This window comes from Furipterus horrens, unplaced genomic scaffold, assembly GCF_987537825.1.
Source record: "Furipterus horrens unplaced genomic scaffold, mFurHor1.1.pri manual_scaffold_5, whole genome shotgun sequence".
NCBI classification, from domain to species: Eukaryota; Metazoa; Chordata; class Mammalia; order Chiroptera; family Furipteridae; genus Furipterus; species Furipterus horrens.
In genome coordinates, this window is record NW_028327175.1 from 43,492,924 (window position 1) to 43,517,269 (window position 24,346).

The window sequence follows — 24,346 nt, forward strand, 5'->3', positions numbered from 1 at the left end:
ACCAAATGGGGAGCAAGGAGGGGAGGCAGAATGTGACTGTCACACACTGTCTTGCATCTCACAGCATTTGGGGCCAAAGCCAAGGGTGTCCAATGCCCAGCTCCAGGACTTCAAGGTCTTTTTGAGGAGGTGACATTGAAGCTGAAATCTAACTGATGCGTCAAACCTCGGAAGTGTAGGAGCAGCACATACCAAGAAGCCTAGAAGGTTTAAGAAGCTTAAAGAAGAGCAATGTGGCTGGAAAGCAGCTCCAGGTGAGGCTGGAGAGGTTGGCAGAGGCCTGGTCAAACAAGACCTCTGGGTATGTTAGGTTCCCATGAATCGGGCCATGAGGAAGGGTTTGAATGCAGGTGTTTATTTGTTTGGAGGAAGCACAGGAAGGAAGCAGGACAGTGAGACAGGAAAGGAAGGAAGGCAGTACAGGGACATCAGTGTGCAATTTACCACTGTGGGCAAGCAGAGCTCAGTCCTGAGAGACCTCTGGAAGGCTGCACACCGCACACCTCAGAGTTCTACAGGGCAAGGACTGTTGGGATATTTATCCATTGATTCTTGTCCATCACTGGTTGACATCTGCTCCTGGGGCATTAACTCCCAGGGGTTTCCTGCCTATCCAGCTGGCAGCCAGGAAACCTCAGACAGAAAGTTGCAGGTGACAACTGTAGAAAGCTGCCCAATACAAAGATACAGTATGTCCCAGGGGCATGTGCACAGCACCTGATACAGCCTTGTAGACAAAAGTAAGGACTTTGGATTTTGTTCTAGGTGCAGCAGGAAGCCATGGACTCATAACACATAGATAAAGGGTGGTAAGCCAGGCATCAACACTTTCCCATGGACAACTTAAGATGGTTGTTCTTACTGTTGCATAGAGGATGGTTAAAGGGGAGGTGAAAGCACAGAGTGGAGATGTTACTTATTCTAAAACCCAGTGCAGTTCAAGGCTAAGTAGTCTTCTCAGACCTTTCTCACAGAGGCTAATCCCAAGCATCTCCTGACCTTTCCCACCCTGTCAGCCATTACTTCCTAAAACATCCCTCTACTTTTCTTTCCTGTAGGCTCTTAATGCCCTCACCTTTGACCGTTCAGACTCAGGCTCTTTGAGAAAGACACATCACCCGGGCTCTTCTTCTAACTGACCCCCAATTTTCCATCTACATAAGCATTAGGTCCCACCTGGTCTCACAGCAGCACTCTATATCCACCAGCAAATAGGAACATGGGGAAAGGATTACACTTTTCAAAAAGTGTATGAAACAGCAGTAAGTCAGACAGTGGGTTCCAATCCTGACACTCCCACTTCCTTCCCATGTGACCTGTGATAAATCACTTAACTTCACTGAGGCTGTAAAATGGAGATAAAACTTTTTCCATAGAGAGCTATAATAAATAAATGAGGTATTACAGGCACAAGTACCTGGTACATAATAACTGGTCAATAAATAAGTATTCATTACTATCATGATAATAAATGTACAATGAATATTCACATGTGCCCTTACCACTGAGTCCAATTTACAGGGTCAGGAAGAAAATAATACTCAAACACACACACACACAACTTTGCATATTCTGATTAACTGTCTGGTTTGAAGTAATCCAGGCCAAGGTTTTCTTTCAATATCCTGAAAAATTATGCCTTGACTATATGCACTGTACCCTGAGCAACTAAGAAATTATTTGACTTATTGCCTGGGTACATCACAATGTCTGCATGAAGAATGCCAAGCAAAATTTAAGGAATACTAAGCAAAAACCTGACAATTCTTAGTGCCAAAGGAAAAAAGGAGAATTTTGTTCATATTTTAAAACTATTTTATAGATAGAAAATAGTAATTGGGTCTGGAAATGCAAGTGTTGTGAGCAAAAATTATCACTATGATAGGGAGGACTGGGCCTCAACTGCTCTTCCCCATTTAAGTGAACAGCATGACTTTGGCAGCAATTAAAAGCTAATGGCCTGCCAATGAGGAGCTCTTCCATCAAAAAGATAAATTAGAGACAATTTGGGACTTGATCGGTTTTTACTTCCACCCATTCTCTAATGTCCATAATTAAAAATGAACCAATCAAACATTACATTCCTCATTTATTGACATAAAAGTGGAAAATTATTATATCAATGCATATATAGATATAACACATATGATATATCTGTTTCTAACAGATATATGATATCTGAAAAACCACAGAAAAAAAGGGGCTTCTAACTCCATGACTCCCCTTTTCCATGCCACACCCCATAATTACTGAGCTTGCATACTGTGTGGAGATGCTTCCTTTAGGGAGCAGGGTAAAGAGCATTGAACTTGGAGACAGAGAACTCCATCTCTGCATGTCAATGTTGTATCTATAAAATGAGAGCGTTGAATTAGAGTAATAAGAAGTCTTTGGATTTAAGTATTCTGTACTTTCAGGTGCTGCTAAGGCAACTCAACCAATGTTTCCCCCTAAAAGGAGTAAGGGGGCTTCTAAACTTTTCCATAACAGAACAAAAGTGATGGAGAAGGAGTGGGGGCAGAGAATGGAGGAAGGGCACAGGAGCCATTCTTACAAGAGGCTCTCTGGGAGCCACTGTGGAGTTCCAAAGAATAGATGAGGAGTCAATCAAGTGACACAACCTCCTATTCCCTGTGGGAGACATGAAGAGAAAGGTTGATCCTCTCCACAACTCTAAAACACCCAAGCTTTATACCACATCTTCAACTTTCAAAGTACCTTCAAAATCATTTCAATACTTGTTGACACTCTGTGCATCGATCTGAATACCTAAGAACACAATGCCTCCCTTGTTCTGTCTGCACACTCCAGCATGACAAGGAATGAGGAGTCTGGGGCTGTATTTGACAATTTCCTCTACCAGCTCCATACTCATGCAGACCCACTATGTTCTGTCAATTCCACCTCCTGCACCAAAAAAAAAAAAAAGAAAAAAAGCAGAATGTCTTAAACATTCAGCAGGATGGTCAACTTCAGCAAATTTCCTTTTCTCTTCTCTCAACAAATGCACAAAGACAGGACAAATATAGTGGTACCAACGATATATGCCTGAGCTCAAGCCAACAACCATGTTGCAATAATGATTATGTCAGTTGCTACCACCAGTGCTTTGTTCCTGCCATTACGTAGTTAATATAAAGCAGTGATTCTCAAACTTGAGTGTGCATCAGAATTCCCTGGAAGACTTATTAAAACATAGACTGCTGTCCTCCCTGTCCCCTACCAAGCGGTGGAGCCTGAGAATTTGCATTTCTTACAGGTTACTAGGTTGCCTCCGAGGCTTCTGGTCCAGAAATCAAGCTTTGAGAATCACAAGTGCAGGGAAAGATGTGAGATGAAGTAAGTTAAAGCCTGCTTGTCAGAGAAAGAAATCTGGGCTCACTTTATTTCTTCCTTAAATTCAGATCCAATTAACATTTACTGAGTTATACGAGGCACTGGGTTAAATGCTTTCAAACACTTTTAATACTCATAATGGCCTGCACAATAGCTATTGTAATTCTCATTTTTTTAAAGAGAAGCAAATTGAGACTGCAGAGATTAATAAACTTGCCCAAGACCACAGAGCTAGTAAGAGTAGGAGCCAGAATTCAAGCTCAGACCTTTGGACTCCAAGTCTGTTGGATGATCTCAGCGATGCTGCAAATTCCCACTCTTCAAGGAGGCTGCCAAGGGGTCTGAGCAGAGGTTTTAAATGGCACTCCTGGAGGATGGGGAAGTGCTGAGGGGCATCAAAGGAACTCTCTTCACATGCACATCTAGCTAAGTGGGCTGACAGACCGATTCCCTTCCCTGCACCTCAGCTCTGCCAACTGTGAAACCGAAGACCAAAATAGTTGCCACCTACCCCCGGCTTGTTCCCAAGAATGAGATAAGAGCTCTCAGCTATTATATAAGAAGTAGTTTTCTGTCCAACCCCTCGGCTTGCTAAGTAGTCCGAAAGGGTCCAACTCTTATGAAGGATGAAGTTCACCTTTACTCCCTTGAACCGAGTGCAGTGGTCGTTGTGTTCTCCCATCCTGTGACCTCTACCCCTCCCTTCTGCCTATCATCAACGAGCCAGGAACTCAAAGTTCAAAGCATGTTCTTAAAATGATGTGTGCATTTCAGAAACTCTTTTTGTTCCTGCAGAGTGACTGATGAAAATTCCTCTGACAGCTCAGTTGGACCCGTTTTTAGGTGTTCTTCAGATTCCGCCTTCACTCTGTGCCTCCGAGGCCCCTGAGGCATATGTTGTAGGCTCTGCCTGCTGCGTAACTGGCGGGAGGCATGTCGCACCTATTTTGTAAGCTTAGAAGGGCTGTGTCAAGAGGCTCATCCTCTTAGAATTAAGCCTCTTTCGTGGCATTTAGTTGGTCTGTCTAATGAACTGAGAGAAACACTTGGGTTCCACCTTAGTCAACAACTGAATATGCCAGAGAATACATAAGTGTTCTGGGGTCAAAGTGAGCAAATAAAAGATTGATTTCTTTTGTTTCCTTTTTTTGGCTTGCTGTCTCAAAGGGATGCCAGTCTCCCTTTTCCCCAGTCTCTCCTTGTGGGTGTTTGTTTGTTGATGGAGTGGAGCAAGACTCTGAAAGCCATACCCTCTTTCTGAAGTTTTGATGTTAATGGAAACAGTTGCCAGGGGGTGAGGTGTCACTGTGTTATCTAATGATCAAGGACAGCATGCCTGAGAGAGTGAGCAGCCAGTGTCTCTGGCTATCACCACATGGCTTATGCTGCCTCTACTCTCTCTCCCCTGCCAGTGATTAATTTATTTGTGAATGTGCTTGGAGGTACTTTGAGTGAGAAAGACACTTTATATCTGCTTGGAGCAAATCCTCAGAGGAACAAAACACCCATTTCATGCACAAATTTCCCTGCTTGACTCTTTCTTCCATTCAATTCCCAGTTAGCTAAATCTTCAGCACCCAAAGAACTAAGTAGACACACACACAAAAAAGGCTTCTAGTGGCTAGTTGCTGCCAAACAGAGATTAGCACACAAGGAAAAGAAACCAGAATCAATGGTAAAAGTAAGGAACAGAAAAGTAGGCTGTAAGGAAAGAAAGTGGCTCTGTGGCCTTTAAGCCACTAATTTAAGACAATTACCAGATCCCAAAGTCAACATGTTCGGTTTCTACCACTGACCAGGAATGAGGATAACTCATGAAAAGTGAGACTCCTCTAGTGCAGCCTCCTAGAAACTTCATTTAACACAGTAAATTCTAGTAGACTAATTTTTTTACCTTCAGCAACCAATCCAATGTTTCTATACACAGATCCAAAAGTGCTGTCAGCTTTTTGTAAACCCATCCCCCAAATCTACCAATGGGTTGATTTGGGATATCTTGCTGTCCAGCCAAGGATGAGATTTGCATTCTGGCTTTGTGATTCAGCTTCTGCCTACAGTGCATTTGCTTTTCAGAAAGAGTTTGCCAGGGCTGCAGAAAGAGTTGAAGGACTATTGATAAGAGAACTGAGCTTTTATCAAATGCTGCTTCTTGTAAGTGAACTTGGCCCAAACTCAGACATCTTCCCCAATTGCTGACTGACCCCAGGGTACCCTTGGGTAAAAGCCAGTAAAGTCATGCTTGGGCCTTTTTTACATACCAATGTCAAACACTCTGGATAGCTTGGATAAGGAAGCTAAATTCATTCATTTATTCACTCAGCCAGAATTTTTTAATTACTGAAACATGCCAGACTCAAAAGTAGAACCTATTTATTAATCTCTAGTTGTAATGTTTGTTCTGCAGAAATAACTGGTCCTTCTTTTTTTTTTAAAGAAGTATGCCACTAGATTGGGATGGAAGAACTGTTCTTCCCCCTTCTTCACAGCCTCTAAGATAAGTTCCATGAGTGGGGGAGAGTTCTGGGACATTGAACCATTTTCAAACTGCTAACAACATTGATTGTGTTGGCAAATCCTATTCCATTGGCTTAAATCTGGTACAGTACAGAATAACTCACAGCTTTCCAGCACCACCTACACCTAGAGTCGATGGAAGGACAAATTCACTTAGGACATTTTCTAAAATACCTACTTGTGCAACAAAGAAATTTTTTAATGAACTTTAAACACATTCAGAGGCTATCGTCCCACCCAGTGCTGGGCTCTCACAATTGCCACAGGTGACCAAGAAGGCCCAGCATCTGAAAACAGTCAAAATAACATGGCTGGTGCTCACTTCAGCAGCACATATACTAAAACTAGACTTATGCAGAGAAGATTAGCATGGCCCCTGCTCAAGGATGATATGCAGATTTGTGAAGCATTGCATGTTCTTCTGTTGGCTGGTACAGTCCAGTGGTGAGCTGATACTAAACCCCAGCATAGGAATCAGGGTTGTTCATGTGGATGACTCTGTGCCAAAAGCATGGGAACAGAAAAAAATATAATAATAATAATAAGGCTGATCTTTTTAATCTTTTGCAAATTCAGTCGAATTGTCATCATTCTTGTTCTATGAAGTGGGTAACTAGTTCTGGTCCAGTTTCACAGGATTCAAATTATTCTTCATTGCTGTATAGACAAAGTAATGTAATTATAATAAAAAAGTTTGTATTTGAACAGTCCTTACTAGTTTATGAAACATTTAATAGTTTACAAAAGCATTTTCTCATTTAATTAAAGCATTTTAACACTCACTCAACAAACACTTATTAACCCCCTAATAGGTTTGCCAAGTGCCTAGCACAGTACTTGGTGGATGAAGAACAAAACATGGTCTCTGCCCTCAAGAAATTCAGGGTCCAGTGAGTTAGAAAGACAAATCAACAATAACATTAATATGATGTAAGTATAATAGAGCTATATAAAGGTGTAGTGATAGAAGAAAAATAACAGACATGTTATATATTCAAATTTTAAAATGGTATTCAGGGGCGATCTGTTTACTTATAAATTCCTAGACATCAGGATATCTTGGTAGATGTGCATAGACAGAAACATAATAAAATATTTTTGATGGTGGGTATGGCAGCTCTTGTGGTGGAAGAGATGGCAGTAGTAGAAATGGTGATAATGGTGGGTTTTGGAAGACTTGATCATTTTTTGGTTTATCAGAATTGATGTCCTTTTTTGTTAAAGTACAAATCCCCAGCCATCCCTTAAAACATCTCTCTTCATAGCTTGACAATCCAGTGGTTCTGCACAGAGCAAATATATACCCGGCCACAGCATCAACCACCATAAAATATTAGTAGTGACTGATTATTCGGTAACAAATTGTGTGTTGAAGAACTGATAGCCAGTGGCCACTGAGAAATGTGCCTAAATTTAAGGAAGAAATACAAAAACAAAAACAAGCCCTCTGCTCAAACCTGCCTTAGACTACTTGAGCACCATTTGCAGGAATAGGAGAGGCAACATTAATTTTGAGAATGATGAGAGAGCCAGGCAGGAGAGGAAGAAACCAAACACAAATTGAAAGCAGATGACACAAGACCCTGGCTCATGTAGCCCCACAAGAACAAGCATGAAATAAGTTTCTTGCAGAAGGGCGACTCTAAGAAAGGAAAAAGAAAAATGGTTGTAATAAATCCTAACAAAAGCCAACAAAAGAAAATGTTGGACAATTTGCTGGATAAATATTCAGTAAGCTTGATCCACCTTACTGTGTTGTTGCAAAGAACAGCTAATAAAAAAAGATTGTCTGCAAACATAGGAGAACTAAGCAATAATAAGAACATTAATAATAAGGAAGGGCTGAGGAATGAAACCAGTTCCATCAAGACCAAAGATGTTAAGCAACCAGCCCAGAAATAAAGAAAACAGATATGAGTGCCTGGAGGTGATGCAAACAAACAAGAACCAAAATACTTTTTGCTCTTAATTTTTAAAAAGAAGACAAGTTTACAGGATATAAGACTATAAATAAATATTGGCCAATGGGCTATTGCTTTTCCCTGGAGGCATCACCCTTTGAAATGACTTCTTAGAGGAGGGGGTGTGGCATTTGCAGGCTCTACTCCCCACCCTAGAGCTCAGGGTCCACCATCCACAACAGGAAGGCTTCCCTCCCTAGTTTTCAAGATATGGGATTGGAAAAAACACTGAAAAGAATCCAAAGCTGTGGTTCATTTCATTCTTTCATTTCCTGCCTTTGCGAAATGCTGACAATTACAAACAAATGTTGTCTTCACAAATACTTTCTTCTACATGAATATTCTGCGCATCTTGGTTGCTTATATGTATGTGACTTGAGAAACACTTTCTAAATCCCCAAGTTGACAGGATTTCTACCTAATGATAATGATTATTTAATGTCATCATCACAATGGGCTGCCTAGGCAAATGAAATGCTTGCTGGGTCTAAAACATTTACTCAAGTGAAGTGAATTAACGCTTTCCAGGGTACCCAATTTCCCATTGGGACCCTAAAGAAGATACTTCATTACTCAGGCATTCTCCACTCCCCCAACACTGCTGTCTACCAACAAGTTCTTCTGCTACTTAAACTGTCAGATTGCTCAGCCAGTATAGGAGAGTCCAAGAGAGATAAGACTATGTTGAGAAGGTCCAGGCTGGGTGGATATTTTTAGTCATCTGAGATAGTGCAGAAGTGATAATCATCATCATCATCATAATGCACAAGAATGCACCCCATCTTACTTTGTAAATCACTTCTATTGCATAAATCAACCCTTTTGATCCTTACAATAGCCCCTTAGGTATGCAAAGCAGGTATTATTATATTCAGCACCTGGCTATGGCATCATGAAGTGCATAATCATAATGGAACAGAGGTAAGCCTAGAAGACACAATCTAGCAAAAAAAGGTATAGCAGAAAGACGAGGAAGACCTCAAAACCGGTAGCTTCAAAAGCATTGAGGGTCTGGGACTAGAGGCCGTTTAGAGTGAGGATATACATGGGTACATGGAGGCAGAAATGTGAAGAAGCTCAGGTGTCTGGGCAGACTAGGTTTAAAAGATTCCTGATAGCTGCTGTTCTAAGACCAAAGTCAAGACGTTGAAAATTAAAATAAACCAGTGGCTACTATTTGCCAGATGTTTTCCTCTAAGATATTAACTAATGTAATCGTCACAACTAATCCATGCAAGATAAGTATTACCAACTCATTTTCTACAGGTGAGAAAACTGAGGCTCAGAAAAGGGCGTTATTTGCCCAAGGTCAAGAGTTACTAACTGAAGAAGATGAGATTCAGAGACTATGAGAGAGACAAAGCAACAGAAGTCTGATGGCTCTGGCCAGGCATATTAGCAACAAGTTTGGGGCAGAACTAATAAGACATTAAGAAGAATTTAAGAATAAGAAACAAAAGCCCTCAGTTCCCTGTGTACTTCCTGCCCTAGAGGTATATCAGAAGTGGGCTCACAGTGCCTGGGGAGGTAGGCTAACAAGCAAGATGATTCCTGGCAATTATCCCCTTTTACAGATGGGGAAACTAAGTCCCAGGAAGGAAAGTCACAGAGCAGTTAGGGAGAAGTTTTTCTTCTGCAGGAGCAAGAGGAAGGTACAATGTCTGAAAACAGAAAAGTCTGGGAGGATCATGAAAGCTGGCAAGAAGTTTGCCTAAGGGAGTAGATTTGTGCTGGTGAGAGCCAGAGATGGTGGAAGGAAGAATAGTTGGAGCCAAAGGAACATCAGAGGGGCCTGGGGGAGTGGAAGGAACATTCTCATACTTCTCTACTGCTGCACGTTTGGATAAGATGCTTCTCTGAGCTTCATCTGTGAAATAATGTCAATAAAATTCACCTGAAAGTGATTATCTAAGGATTCAATACTTACAATAATAATAGAGTCTGAATGACTATTGCTATTCTTAAGCATTTAAAGTTTTGATGTTGAGATAGATGGTCTCTCAGAAGGGTAATGTAACAGGTAAGGATAGATTTTGGATTTAGAGTGATCCTCTTCTTTGCATTTAATAAAATGTTTCTATTAAAAATCTACTTTATGGGGGATCTGGTCAACATGGCAGTGTAGGCAGACGTGACTTGCCTCTTCCCACAGCCACATCAAAATTACAACACCTAGCTGGTGTGGCTCAGTGGATTAAGTGCCGGCCTGCGAACCTAAGGGTCGCCAGTTCAATTCCCAGTCAGGGCACATACCTGAGTTGCAGGCGAGGTCCCCAGTTGTGGGTGCACAAGAGGCAACCACACATTGATGTTTCTCTCCATCTCTTTCTCTTTCCCTTTCTCTCTAAAAGTAAATAAAATAAAATAAATTAAATTACAACTAATATATAGAACAACTGTCAACCAGAACTGTCAGAAATTGAGTTGAATAGAAGTCTGACAACTACGGAATTAAAGAAACAGTATCCATTGAGACAGGTAGGAGGGACACAGACACAGAACAAACTGGTCTCACCCACATGTAGTGGGTAAAAATTTGTGAGGGATATCTCTGGATTGAGGAGTCCCAGCCACACACTAGGCCCCTCAGTCGAGAGTTCTAATGCCAGGAAGATAAATCCCCACAACTTATGGCTCCAAAAACCAGCAAGGATTGAGTCAGTGGAAGAAAATCTGGGCCCCATGCAGTTCACCTTAAAGAACCCACAGACAGCCTCACCAACTCAGATCACTCCCTCCGAGCTCCAGCACCAGAGTAGCAGCTTGAAAGGCACCAGTAGTACACAGGGAGAAAATGAAGTACCTGGCATCAAGGTGAACTGAGGCCATTGTCCCTTTTCTAAACCTTCCCCCCAGAGAGCCAGTGGGCTGATGCCATATCTAAGACTCCATCAACCTGGCTAACACTGACTCACCTTGGAGATCCCCAGAGACTCCAACCCACCCAAATTATGGGCTTTTCTGTATGAATGGCAGGTTTCCGGTCATGCTTTAGAACTTCCTAAATCCTATCAAACAAGCAACAACTGGCCTCAGTGAGCTCCAGGCCCAGCACTACTGGCAGACAGCTTAGATTCACAGCTTGGCTTTGCCTGGGAACCTCCAAGCCCAGCACAAGTAGCAGCCATCTCAGATTGCTTTACAGCTCCAGCAGGGTGCCCCAGGCAAAACGCAGGTGGGGGCTGACCTTGGCCTACACCATCCAGGAAACCCCAGGGCCACTGCACCCAGAGGACATCTACGGACTATGTCAGAGCACCATGAATCTGCCCCTGCACAGATGATCCTCTATAGAAGGTGGAGATTAGTGGTCAGTGGTCAGAGCCAGTCCTTGCAGCTGACTGGCCTGGGTAAATCCCTCCCATTGATCTGCCAACTGCAACCAAGGCTCAACTACAAGAGGAGGGTGTACTCAGCCCATACGAAGGGCGCACCTCCAGTACCCAGCTTAGGTGATATGGAAGGCTGTGCCACCTGACCCTATAGGACACCTACTACATTAGGCCACACTACCAAGACACAGAGTCAAAGCAGCTCTACCCAATACATAGAAATAAACACAGGGAGGTTGCCAAATTTAGAAGGCAATGAAATATGGCCCAAATGAAAGAACAGAACAAAACCCCTGAAAAAGAACTAAATGAAACAGAGATAGCCAACCTATCAGATATAGAGTTCAAAACACTGGTGAACAGGATGCTCAGAGAAATGATTGAGTATGGCCACAGAATAAAGGAAGAAGTGAGGGTTATACAAGTGAAATAAAGAAAAATACACAGAGAACCAACAATAATGGGAAGGAAGCCAAGATTCAAATCAACAATTTGGAACAAAAGGAAGAAATAAATATTCACCTGGAACAGAATGAAAAAGCAAGAATTGAAAAAAAGAAGAAGAGGATTAGGAACATCTGGGACAACTTTAAATGCACCAACATCTGAATCATAGGGGTTCCAGAAGGAGAAGAGGAAGAGCAAGAAATTGAAAACTTATTTGAAAAAATAATGAAAGAAAACTTCCCTAATTTGGCAAAGGAAATAGACATACAAATCCAGGAAGCACAGGAAGTCCCAAACAAGTTGGACCCAAAGAGGAACACACCAAGACACATCATAATTAGAATGCCAAAGGTTAAAGATAAAGAGAGAATCTTAAAAGCAGCAAGAGAAGAGAGTTACCTACAAAGAGTTCCCATAAGACTATAAGTTGATTTCTCAAAAGAAACTTTGCAGGCCAGAACGGACTGGCAAGAAGTATTCAAAGTGATTAAAAGTAAGGACCTACAACCAGGATTACTCTATCCACCAAAGCTATCATTTAGAATGGAGGGGCAGATAAAGTGCTTCCCAGACAAGGTAAAGCTAAAGGAGTTCATCATCACCAAGCCATTATTATATGAAATGTTAAAGGGACTTATTTAAGAAAAAGAAGAAGATCAAAACTATGAACATTAAAATGGCAACAAACTCACAACTATCAACAATTGAATTTAAAAAATAAAAACAAAGCAAAGCAAACAACCAGAACAGAAATAGAATCATAGATATAGGGATCATTTAGAGGGTAATCAGCTGGGAAGGGGAAGGGGAAGAGAGGGGATAATGGTGCAGGGATAAAGAAGCATAATTGGTAAGAACAAAGTAGACAGGGGGATGTATAGCAAAAGGAGAAGCCAAAGAACTTACATGCACAACCCACAGACATAAACTACGGGGGGGCGGGGGGGGGGGATTGCTGGATAGGAGTGGGGTAGTGAGCAGAGGGGGGACAAAGGAAAAAGAAATTGAGACAACTGTAACAGCATAATTAATAAAATATACTTTAAGAAAAAAGAAAATCTAATTTCCCAATCCTCATGAATTCAACCTCTGTCATAAGCAAGACTTGATTCTAAGAAGCACCTAGAAAGCCAGTTCAGTGACCTCTTCTTTCTGTAAGATTTATATAACATGTTTCTTCTTATAAACTAGGAACTATTCTGCTTTAGTAAAGAAGAGAGAGAATTAATCAGGCCTGACCCTTATTAGCACATAAGGGTCCAATCCAGTAATAATGTAGTCCAAATTGACTACAGCTTCTTGAAAAGATTTGCCCAAGAGAACCCACATACATTCAGCTCAGAAGTGACTCCAGGCCCCAAAGAGAGCCATTCCCAAGGAAGAGATGTGGCAACTGAGAGCAATGTCAATTTGCAGAATTACCTGCAAAGGCACTTAGGAAATTTCACCTTACAAGTCTGGAGTAATTCAGAGTCTTAGAGTTATAAAGGACCTTGCAGGCTGCCTGATCTAACCCCCAACTCTAATTCCACTAATCAGAGTGCTCCCAGAGCTAACATGGGGCTTCTTTCCACAGATCTGGGTTTGGGAAAGTTATTTCTAAGAACTGCCACAGGACTTTTGGATATAAATACAGTAGTACCAGGAGCCACTAAATGACTCATTCAGAATATCTTCAATTTCTCTAACCGTCTTAATCTATTATTATTTTTGAATGTTCATCTTTTATGTTAATGTGTTCTTATAATACGCACATAACCTGCCAGAGCCATGCCAAGCAGTTTAACCTACTGAATAGTCACAGGATATCCTCTTCCCCATCACCCTCTCCATCAGGCCCCTTCAGAGGCCACAGAACTAACTGGTCTTCCAAACCCAAACCCAATGTGGGCCAAGTAAACTGGTCCTAGAGATGGCCTCCTCCCCGCAATTCCCTCCCCATTTGCCAAGTAAAGACAGGGCAGGGCAGCCCAACCTGAACTTAGGCCTGTCCCTGCCCTTCAAGCCCATCACCCCAGCTGGCAGCACTGTCCAGTCACAGGGCATTGCCAGTGGACGCTTGCTTACTTTAGATCTGGAATGGAAGGCCACCCGCTGAGAAAGGACAGCAGAGTGAGCCTGCAGCAAAGCCCAAGGACCCAAAAGGGGCTACAAAAGGAAACTGCTGGCCTCCTGGCTTTACCAGCAGATGTGTGATGCATGGTGCTTCTGTCACAAAGTGAGGCAAGCCTATGTGCTGAGGTTAGAGTGGGAAGCAGGCCCTCTGCCCTAATTCCATCTGCTGGCCAGGAAAATGTCACTAAGTACCTATTGGCGGTAACAAAATAGTCATGGGATATAAATTACAGCTTAGGGAATACAGTCAATAATATTGTAGTAACTATTTATGGTGGCAGGTGGGTGCAAGACTTATTGGGGGATCACTTTGTAGGTTACATAAATGTCTAGCCACTATGCTGTACACCTGAAATTAACACAATGTTGAATGTCAGCTGTTTAAAAAAAAATTTTAACTTTTTTAAACTCACTGAAAACTTTCAGTGGAATCTGCTTTAAGATTCCCAGTCAGCACAAGCTATTAAAATGAAACAAAGTCATAGCTCGCTATTCAGTAAGTCTTGCATAGTCTCAGGATTTCCCAAGATATTAGGACAAGGCTTATGTAACATTCGCTCCAGGTGATTCAGTCATCATTAGAAGTAGAGAGGGGGGAAAACTCACTGGGCTATTGCTGCCTAAATGCCCCAAAGCAGCCACTGGTTGGCTGGACTGAACTCAAACAACTAGGGTAGTGTTTTCCTTTTTTTCAGGGCGAGTGTCTCTTCCAGTGCGAAGTAAGGGGAGGGGCCTGGAGAAGCGGGGGCGCCACTGAGCCACTGAGGCTCCCAGGGACTCTGCCACCAAAACCACCCTCCCGAGTTTCACCAAAAGAGAAGAAATTTTCTGAACACAGTCTTAGAATAAACAGTGCAGGACCTAAAGGTTGCAGAGAACTAACTGGAAGGCCTCGCTGGGACACTCCCCCACAGACCCAGGGGCCGACTACATTGGTCACTGGCAGTTCTCTTCTGCCCCCCAGTGCCCTTGGTCCCCACTCTGCCCCTAGACTCCAGATCTTTCCTCCCACTCAGCTTCCTCTACGTCCTATTCCCTCAGGGCAAACACTGGATTTTCCAAGGTGACACCTAGCTAATCTACTATAAACTAATCTGAGAGAGTTAGTGTGTGTTACTGGATTAATGTACTATTACTCCTAGAAAATACAATTTGCATTCCAGAGACACACAGCCTTAAACGGAAGAAGTGGGGATTTCCATTACCCAGACAGGCTAGGAAGAGAGGCAATTTTGCAAAGAGTGGGCATGTCAAGATCAAATTTTAAAAGTTAAAACAGGCTTGCCTATTCCTACAGCTGGGAAGGTTTGAGTTTCATTTTTTAAAAGCTACCAACACAAGTAATCTTTTTTCTAGCTTTCAGCTCCTCGGCACTGATGAGTTCAGAGGCTTCAGGCATTCCTTTGACCTCAGGTAATAACAATAGTCAGTAATGCCAGAGCTGCACTTTGTTATTGAGAATTTTAGTGCTTCTTTAAAAAAAAAAAAAATACTACCTCCTCAATTATTTAAAATAATCATGCCTTATATTTAATTATTTTTATTTTGTTCTATTGTTGGTAAACCTAATAAGTAAGCTACTTCATAGATATGCAGGAATTCTCAGAAAGAAGAGCAACCATTTAGTGTACAGTCTATATAATACACTATATGTCTAATCCAATTATATACATTGTCTCACTACACAGAACAACCCTATGAACTAGAAGCTATTATCCCCATTTTCAAATGAGAAAACTGAGCTGCTAAGAAGTTAACTAAATTAGCCAAGATCACATAGCTGAACATATTGGAAAAAGAATCCAAACTCTATTCTCTGAGTTCAAAGCCTGCCCTCTTAATCACTAGCTTCTCCTACCAGATATGGGAGGGAGGGGTTAAGGCAGAAGCAACAATAGTTCTACTACGTATCCTGAGTTTTCCACTGGTGAGTCAGTAATTCTCGAAGTATGGTCCCAGGACCAGCAGTATCAGCATCCCCAGGGAACTTGTTAACAATTGCAAAATTGGGGACCCACTCCAGACTTAATAGTGGTGAGGCCCAACAATTGGTTTTAACAAGCCCTCCACATGATTCTGATGCACGCTCAAGTTTCAGAACCAACAGACTAAGCCACCAATGTAGATACTTAAAAGTTTAGGGAATCAGTCTGCAGTAACTCCATCCCTTGAATAATTCCTTTTCAGTTATAAACGTCCATATAATTTATTGTAACTCTAGAGAGATCTGAACAAATAAACATTGTTGGCACATGCTTGACAGGTGTGAAACATTGTGAATGGTAATGAGATCATGCAAAAAACAGTTTCTCAAAATCCTGTAAGGTGGTCTAATAAGACTAAGTTTAAAAGCAGTGTGCCGAATATTCTTGAATTCAAAGAAAGGGCAAAATGTTATCTATATTAGCTATAGCTAATCAAGTGCTCTCTACTTGTGCAAAATTACATGGAACACCATGAAAAGCTCCCGTATGGCTCATTTGACCAGCATCTAAACACCTTGCTTCACCCTTTGTCTTTATTCTGTGCCTCTACTTTCTTTCTTTTTTTTTAAAGATTTTATTTATTTATTTTTAGAGAAAGGGGAAGGAAGAAAGAAAGAAAGAAAGAAAGAAAGGGAGGGAAACATCAATGTGTGGTTGCCTCTTGCACGCCCCTGACCAAGGACATGGCCTGCAACCTAGGCATGTGCTCTGACTGGGAATCGAACTGGTGGCCCTTTGGTCTCAGGTTAGTGCTCAATCCACTGACCAACACCAGTCAGGGCTGTGCCTCTTCTTTCTTAAAGCAAAATAAGATGGAGAGGCCAGCTTTGGCCTGGAAAAAGCCCACCAGCCTGAAGCCTTCCCGTTCCCTCAAGCTGGAAAACCTCTGGCTGGAGGACAGGAACAGTCAGTCGCCCGGGTGGTCCTCGCACACCTGCACTGGGTGACTCAGGGCTCAGACTAGGCCATTTTGCAGGAAGCGGGTTTTACACTCACTTTCTCAAACCCCTTGTGTCTTCTATTTTCTTGGAACTTGTTTAATATTAGCCTAAGTATTCTCCGAAGAAAGAAAAACAGAAATTCATGGACATCACTCAACCTTTACCTGAAAAAGAAAAATGCTTTGAGTTGGTTCTCAAACTGGGCCGGAGATCAGAAGTAGAAGGGAACTGTCCTCACTGAAGCTGAGCCAGTGACCTCGACCTCTTCAGATCAGGGTTAAGCTCCTCACACCCTGCAGGGAGGCAGTTGTCCTTCTGGAAAACTAAGTTTGCTGGCCAGTGATGAAATTCCAGCAAGGAACTCGCAGCTCCTAAGAAGTGGTGACTACCTATGAGGCTTGGGCAAAATACTTCACTGTCTTGAGCCCTGGTTTCCTGAACTGCTTTGGAAAGGTGTGGAACAGGGGAGAGGGTCTGGCAGGAATACTATCCACCAGACAAGACAAACGGGGCCTAGTCATCCAGCCACAGCAAACCTCCCTCAGGAGATGCTAAATTAATGTTCGCTCCTTTCCTCTTCCTCTCAAAGTGCTGAGGTGGATTTTCACCTGACCTGGTAAGAGCATTCACCTCAACACACAGCCATCAGGGGTTATATAAACAGGGCTTAATAACAAGGGTCAAGGGCCCAGATAACAGGTCTCACAAGTATATTCCAGGGATTCTGGCAGAGGAGTGCATACTTTCTAAATCTTACAATACGGAATAAGGCCAGGGTGCCTCACATCCTAAAGAAGGGAAAAGCTAAAATCTGGGTTAGATCACAGGCTTTGCCCTAAAACCCCTGTGGAATACTGAACATGCTTCCTCTTCATAGATCCCCCATAAACACAACCCAAAAAACTACAACGGCAGTACTCAGTTAATTCCTAAACATTCAGGGGAATGACTTGCCGGGAATGTGTAGCTCCTAAGTAGTAGTGACCATCTGTGTGACTTTGGGAAACTACAGAGAGAGCAAAACCACACTCTGGGTCTGGGTATTAAGCCGAAAACCTTTCCCAGAGACATTTTTCCTTTTCCCAAAAGAAGAGAGCCCTCTGCTGGCACGCTAACACTAGGCTAGGAAAGGGCCTGATTCTGAATTGTCCGCTTAGGGGCCTTTTCCTAGTTTTCAGGCAGCAGGTATGTAAGTTACTACCAACTGGCAAAGGTTTCATACACGGATATGAATTAATGAAGGTTAATTCATAATCCCATAAAACTCTCTCACCTGTCCTGATTACAATTTATAGCAAAAAGAGGGGATCAAGAGAGGGTACAAGATCCTTCTCCCCTGTCTGCCATAGTACATGGATAATCTTCTAGAAGTGTTCCATGCAGAGGGCTCTAAAGACGTCACATTAGAGAGTTTGGAAAACATTGCAAACATCCAAAATGGCCATAAAGAGCACATGAGAAAGTAAGTTACTATACATTCAAAAAAGTGGAGTATTATGCAGCTTTTCTTTTTTTAAGTGAGGAAGCTCATTCTATACCCATATGGAACCTCTCCATATCCTTAAGTTTAAAAAGAAAAAGTACAGAAGCAATATATATCATATGCTATCATTTGTATAAAAGGAAGATATATATTTGTATTTTCATCTAAATGCATAAAGAAAATATTTCTAGAAGTATGCACAAAAACCTAATAACAGTGGTTACATGTTTATAGGCATGTGAGAACTATAGGAATGGTGAGCAGAGGTGAGCACAAATTTCCACTTTGTTATATATTTTGATGTGAATATTTTAACTAGTCAAAATAGTAAGTAGTTTTTCAAATGACAGCCTGAATAGACATGAAATTTTTCTATACTTAACATTTAATAATGGTTCACTTTTACTAGCAATTATTACGTTCCAAGCACTGTGTTAAATGCCCTACATGTATTAGCTCATTTATTTAACCATCCCAACCACTTTTATGAGGTAGAGACTATTCTTATCTTCCACATTCTAGAGACAAGGAAACTAAGGGACAGAGAGGCTAAGTTACTTGCCCAGATTTATACAAACAAAGCCTCAGGCAGGCTGATTCCCAAGTTTCTGCAATTAATACTCTGCTATGCGGCTACCCCAGAAAAAGTGTTTCCAACAGAGCTGATATCAGAAAGTGCTGTAAGTTAAAATTCCAGGACCTCTAGTTACAAGTTTAGAGAAGCCCTTCACTATTGGTCTGAAACACGAGATTTCCTTTGACTGGACAAACACACACACCCTTTACTCACACACATATGCTCCTATTCTCACACCCACTCACACACCCTTGTATGTCTCATACACACATACACTCCTCCATTCTCACAGGCATACACATGCTTTCTCGCACTCCTACACACTCGCATAGTTCTCCAAAGCATGCACACATACATTTTCTCACACATACTTGCACACTCACACAATCAGTAATGACCTTCCCTGGCTCCAGCCCAACCTCGCCTCTGGACAGCCCCAGAATGCTGGGCCAAGGACACTCCAGGTCAAGTTTCCTAGACCTCCCTCAGGCCCATTCTCCCTTGCCCACTCTCAGGACCTCCTCTCTATGCATAAACCTTTCCCAAATAAAATACGGGAACTCCTATTTCTATCCCATCCAACCCACTGAGACTCCTAAACACGTCCCAGGCTGGCCAGGTCAATCTTTCATTTAGTCCCCTAGCAACAAAGATGTTCTCTTCCTCAGGACCTTAAGAATGTAAGGTTGTGTTTCCATTCTACTCATGCTTCCAGCTTGAACAGCAAATGAAGAATTTTGTGCAATTTTATTTTTGACAAGCAAGAGGTACTACCCTCCATCTACCTAGAACATGCATCCTCTTAGGACAAGCGTAAGCACATTTCCTCCCCAGCCCCAGAGGACACAGAATGACTGTGAGACCAATATTTTGTGCTGCCAACACGCCATTTAGCATTGCTGGAGCAGTGACCTGCAAGTGTTCTAGAGGCAAAACCATTTCAAAAGAGGAATGAGATACAGCATTTGACATGTGCACTTGCAGTTCGTTTGGGGTTTGCTCGCATTTTAGAACACAGCAGTTCTTGAACACTGTGCTGCTGCCCCAAACTCCCGCTTGCTCTGCCATTTCAAATACCAGAGGGCATGATACTTTCTATGTGAAACATTGTCTTATTATACAGTGGCTATAAAATGATATCAAAATTCCAGGCATTCTTTTGAAACATTCCTATTTATAATAATAACATTAGAAAGTCCTGCACAGTCATTAGTTCATTAAATCTTTTGTGACATTGGTATTATCATCATTCCCATTTTGCAGACATGAAAACTGAGCAGAGAGAGAAAGTAACTGTTCCAGGTTCCTATTGCTAGTAATTAGCAGAGCTAGTAGCTGAAGCCAGATCTGTTTGATTATAAATCCACACCACACTTAGGATCCTCTGGGGCCCAACTCAGGCTCTACATTCTCAGTGGCCCAGACTCTCAGCTCTTGTAAACCAAACAAAGCAATCAACATTTGTGAGTATTAACTCTCTGCACAGCGTGCCTTTATGTGCTGCTGTTCATTCCATGCCTTTGGGATTTATTGTTGCCTGTAGTATCATCGTTTATATATACTCTTGTATACTCTAAGTAGTAACCAAGTTGTTAACTCTGTCTTTTCCATCATAGAAGAGTCTTTTGCACACTTCAGGTGATTTCTAGATGCTTATTGATGGTGGCTTTCTACCTCTCCAGGTTTTTCAAACAATCTTTGCCCAAATTAGGCTTCTCTGCCCATAGAGATGTGTGTACAAACATGTTTCTCACAGTGTTCTATACAAGAGCAAACAGGAAAAAAGTACAAAAATCCCACAAGGGAACAGTGGTCAAATAAACTATGGGACATGTGCATGAGGAATGTTATACAACTATTAAAAATCATGTTTTCAGAGACTACTGAAAGACATAAGAAAATGTTTGCCTAATATTATAACATAGTTTGCCTTTATAACAAAAGGGAAAAATACTTAGAGAAAATACATTAAAATGTCAAATTTTGTTATCTCTACGAAGAGAGATGAAGCTAGAGGAGAACTTCTCTCTTTCAGAACATAATCTCCTTTTCTGGTAATCCTTGAGGCCACTCGTTTCACTCTTGTGAGCTTCATTTTTCTATCTATAAAATAGACACAATATTACCCTGGCTGGTGTGGCTCAGTGGATTGAGTGCCAGCCTGTGAACCAAAGGGTCACTGGTTGAATTCCCAGTCAGGGCACATGCCCGGGTTGTGGGCCAGGTCCCCAGTTGGGGGCATGTGAGAGGCAACCACACATTGACGTTTCTCTCCCTCTTTCTCCTTCCCTTCCCCTCTCTCTAAAAATAAATAAATATTTTTTTAAAAGATGTGAAAATTTACTTAAGGAAAACTCAATGATCTAGCACTAATTAGAATAAAATCTTCTCAAAAGAGACAATTTTTAAAAAATAAAGATAATATTGATTTCCTCATAAGACTTGTAAATAGTTAAAATGATTCCAATAAAAAGTGCTTTGCATTGGAGGGGAGAAAAAAATAGGACAACTGTAACAGAAAAACAATAAAAATAATTTTTTTAAAAAGTGCTTTGTAAATAAATAACAAAATGATTAAATTATATACTAAATGATGATGTATTCTTTATGCAGTTTACATAAAGACTTTAGAGGGAATGATACCCTGTCAACTAATAGTGGAAATTTTTGTGAAATTTATATCTTTTAAAACTATGAATTTATCCTTTCTTTTAAAAACTGAGAATGTGTTTAACTTCTATCCAGTGAATTATTATGAAATTATTTTCCATGGATGATTAAAAAATAAATAAATCCATCTATCTCAATAACGTAAATAGTTCAGTTTTTGTTTTGCTTTGTTTTATTTTGTTTTACTGAAATGGAGGCAAGATTTATCAAAATAATCACCTAGGGACTCCTCTTGCTTTGCTGTTGACACAGTCAGTGTGGCCCATAAGGGCTATGCCTGACAAGGAACTCCTCACCAGCCTGGGAGGTACCACTGCAGGCTCAAGACCGGGCAGGGGCTGGGGCAGGCCCCGCAGGCACAGCTGTGAGGTCAGCCAGGCTTCTCACATGGTGGGAGCACCTCCAGGATCAAAATGTTACACAAAGCAGCTCTAACACAGGCACCATGGGCTACCACAAGCAGTTTCCATCTCAGGAACCCTTACCTTGCAGCCTGGTCCTGGCCGAGCACCCCAGGCTGACTTCTCCCTCTCCTCCCTCCACTACCCTCTGTCACATTCGGCTCTAAGTGTGACCACAAAGCACCTGTAAGAGCCAGTCTTGAAAGAAGCTCCCTTCTATTCTATACATATGCATCTAGCACTTATTCTGTGCCCAGTGTCAGACATCCCCACACTTTAAACTCAAGTAATTTTTACAGCTGCTTTCTCTACTCTCCATTTCATCTCCTTTCCACACATCACAGCCCTATAGGACTTCACTGGCAAGTGACCGATATTCTCATACCTCACCAAATGTTTAGTGGTTTAAGTTCTATAAAACAGGAGGAAAAGAATCCATCTCAATCACCCAGTAACACCTCAGCTGCCCAAAACCCTTTGGAAAAAGCCAAACTTCCTGGATGACTGCAAGTCCCACTCCTTTAAGCATCGAAACTTTTAAGACATTCATGGTTTTGAATGGTTATCGTTCTCCATTGTAGTCAATGCTCTCTGCTTTCTGAGACAGATTACATTTTCTGATGACTCATCCTCATGCACATTGGTGACTGCCTCTGCAGGGGCTGTTGCATTGGGTCAGACTCTGCACACTGGTTTATTAGCCCCACACTGCTCTCTTCTGAGGTTGTTTTTCTATTCCTTTCCTTTGGGGAGCTCACTGTTTCTGCTTGCCTCCAGCCTTCCTGACTCCCTTTTCTACCCCACTGCTAATAATCTGCTGGGTATTCAGAATCCACTGATTAAAATTTGTTGGTTTCAGTGCTTAGTAAGAGTAGAATCTGAAGGCCTCTCGCATGTGGTAAATGTCCCCACCTCAGTTCATCAATTTGATGCAACCTCTTTTGGCTGCTCTGAGTCTTGTCAGCCCACTGCCTAATTCTTACAGTGTCCTGCGTAGATGACTCAAAACATACATTACAGAAAGTTGAATCTTTCACTGTATCTCAATTCATACCTGGGAACTATATTTAAAATAATAACTCTCCAATGACTCCTTGAGGAACAAGTGGGTGACTATTTTTTTAACTGATTTTAGAGAGAGAGGGAGAGGAAGAAAGAGAGAGAGAGAGAGAGAGAGATCAATTTCTTGTTTGACTTATCTATGCATCCATTGGTTGACTCTTGTATGTGCCCTGACTAGGGATCAAACCCGCAATCTTGGCGTATGGAGAGAACACTCCAACCAACTGAACTATCCACCCAGGGCCACAAGTGGGTGACTTGAAAGGAGCACATCCATGGAGCAAAGTCTAAAATTTTTTTTAAAAATTTTTTTAACAGAGGAAGAGGAAGTTTTTTATACTTTACTCTTTCCTAGCCAATTGGTTGATCCAAATTTTCAAATATTTAGTTCCCTATTCCATAAACTCAGAGGGCAAAGAAAGACCACCAAACTACATGATGGAAAACCAAAAAAGTTCATTTGGAGTTAATGTAATAAAGAGAGATAAAGATGATTCTAGGCTTAAGAGTGGACATAATTAATATATTCTGAACCCATTCAATCATAAAAATAAAATTTTATTTTGTTTCAGGACTAAAGTGGATAAAAGGACAAGACTTTTTGCTATAAAACATACTTCAGGCTTTCAGGCTTCATAAAATCATTCTTTGCGAACATGAAATTGTATTTTCCAGTTGTCTCTTCAGACTTTCAGAGCTATTTGTTCTTTCATTCATCATAATACAACTAGTGCTAAATCTGACACTTTGTTCATTCAATAACACTTACCCATATTCTACTACACACCTGCCACTTCCCAGGGTATGGTCACCATAGCCCTTCCCTTAACTTTCTATCACCTTCTGATTAAAGACAGTCAAAGAGTCTCTAAACTTTGTTGTTAAATTCTTAACTGTTGGCTCACAAACTGGCCCAAGTACACATAGGGCAAGGAGAAACCAAAGAAAGAGGCAGGTCATTCCAGATAGGTAAGTTGCCACAAAACAAGTAGATCTTGGCATCTACCCTCCAAAATCTTAAAAATTTATACAGAGGCCTTAATTGGGTTCCGTCACATATTCAGTCCAGGTGGGCCCAATACGACCTTATTCTCAAAAGGCTGCATCCTGGAAAACAGCTCCCACTGTGGGAACAGCAGGCAGAGCATACATTCCAAGAATAGGGGAAGGAGTGAGGGGCCTCTGATAACCAGCAGTCAAGTTTTCTCAGTTACCCCCTCCAACACTAACAAATGAACAAAATTATATGTAAAGTCTTGTTCAATTCAGTATTCTTTAAAATAGCAGAACATTGGAAAGAATGGTCTAAAATGGGTAATTGATACAATAGAATATGATGTGAATTCCATAGTTATTGACCCAGGAACTTAGAGCTTGATCACTTTTATAGTAGTATAGTATTTATAAACATATAGATTCATTTGGGTGCCTAGAAATCATACACCAAAATAGGTGACAAAATTGTGAATGTCTTTTCTTTTATTCTCACTTCTCTGTATTTTCTAATGTTTTTCTAAATGAT

General features: G+C 41.4%; 1 protein-coding gene and 1 non-coding gene across 4 annotated transcripts in view; one reads left to right on the forward strand and one right to left on the reverse strand.

Annotated features, from left to right (window-relative positions):
* Positions 1 to 5,622: 5,622 nt before the first annotated feature.
* The window catches only part of LOC150008467 (uncharacterized), an 88,323-nt gene continuing 69,599 nt past the window's right edge, over positions 5,623 to 24,346 (reverse strand). For all 3 annotated transcript variants that reach the window (XR_016511116.1, XR_016511117.1, XM_090276347.1), the window contains 2 exons: positions 10,065 to 10,155; positions 5,623 to 6,507 (listed from right to left, as the gene is read on the reverse strand). Coding sequence is in view for 1 of the 3 variants with exons in the window: in XM_090276347.1 (XP_090132473.1) it covers positions 6,464 to 6,507; positions 10,065 to 10,155 (135 nt within the window). In the remaining 2 variants the exon portion in view is untranslated. The remainder of the gene's footprint in view (positions 6,508 to 10,064; positions 10,156 to 24,346) is intronic.
* On the forward strand, positions 6,165 to 6,271 carry LOC150008468 (U6 spliceosomal RNA). Its single transcript, XR_016511464.1, has one exon. It is a non-coding gene; the product is annotated as a U6 spliceosomal RNA (small nuclear RNA).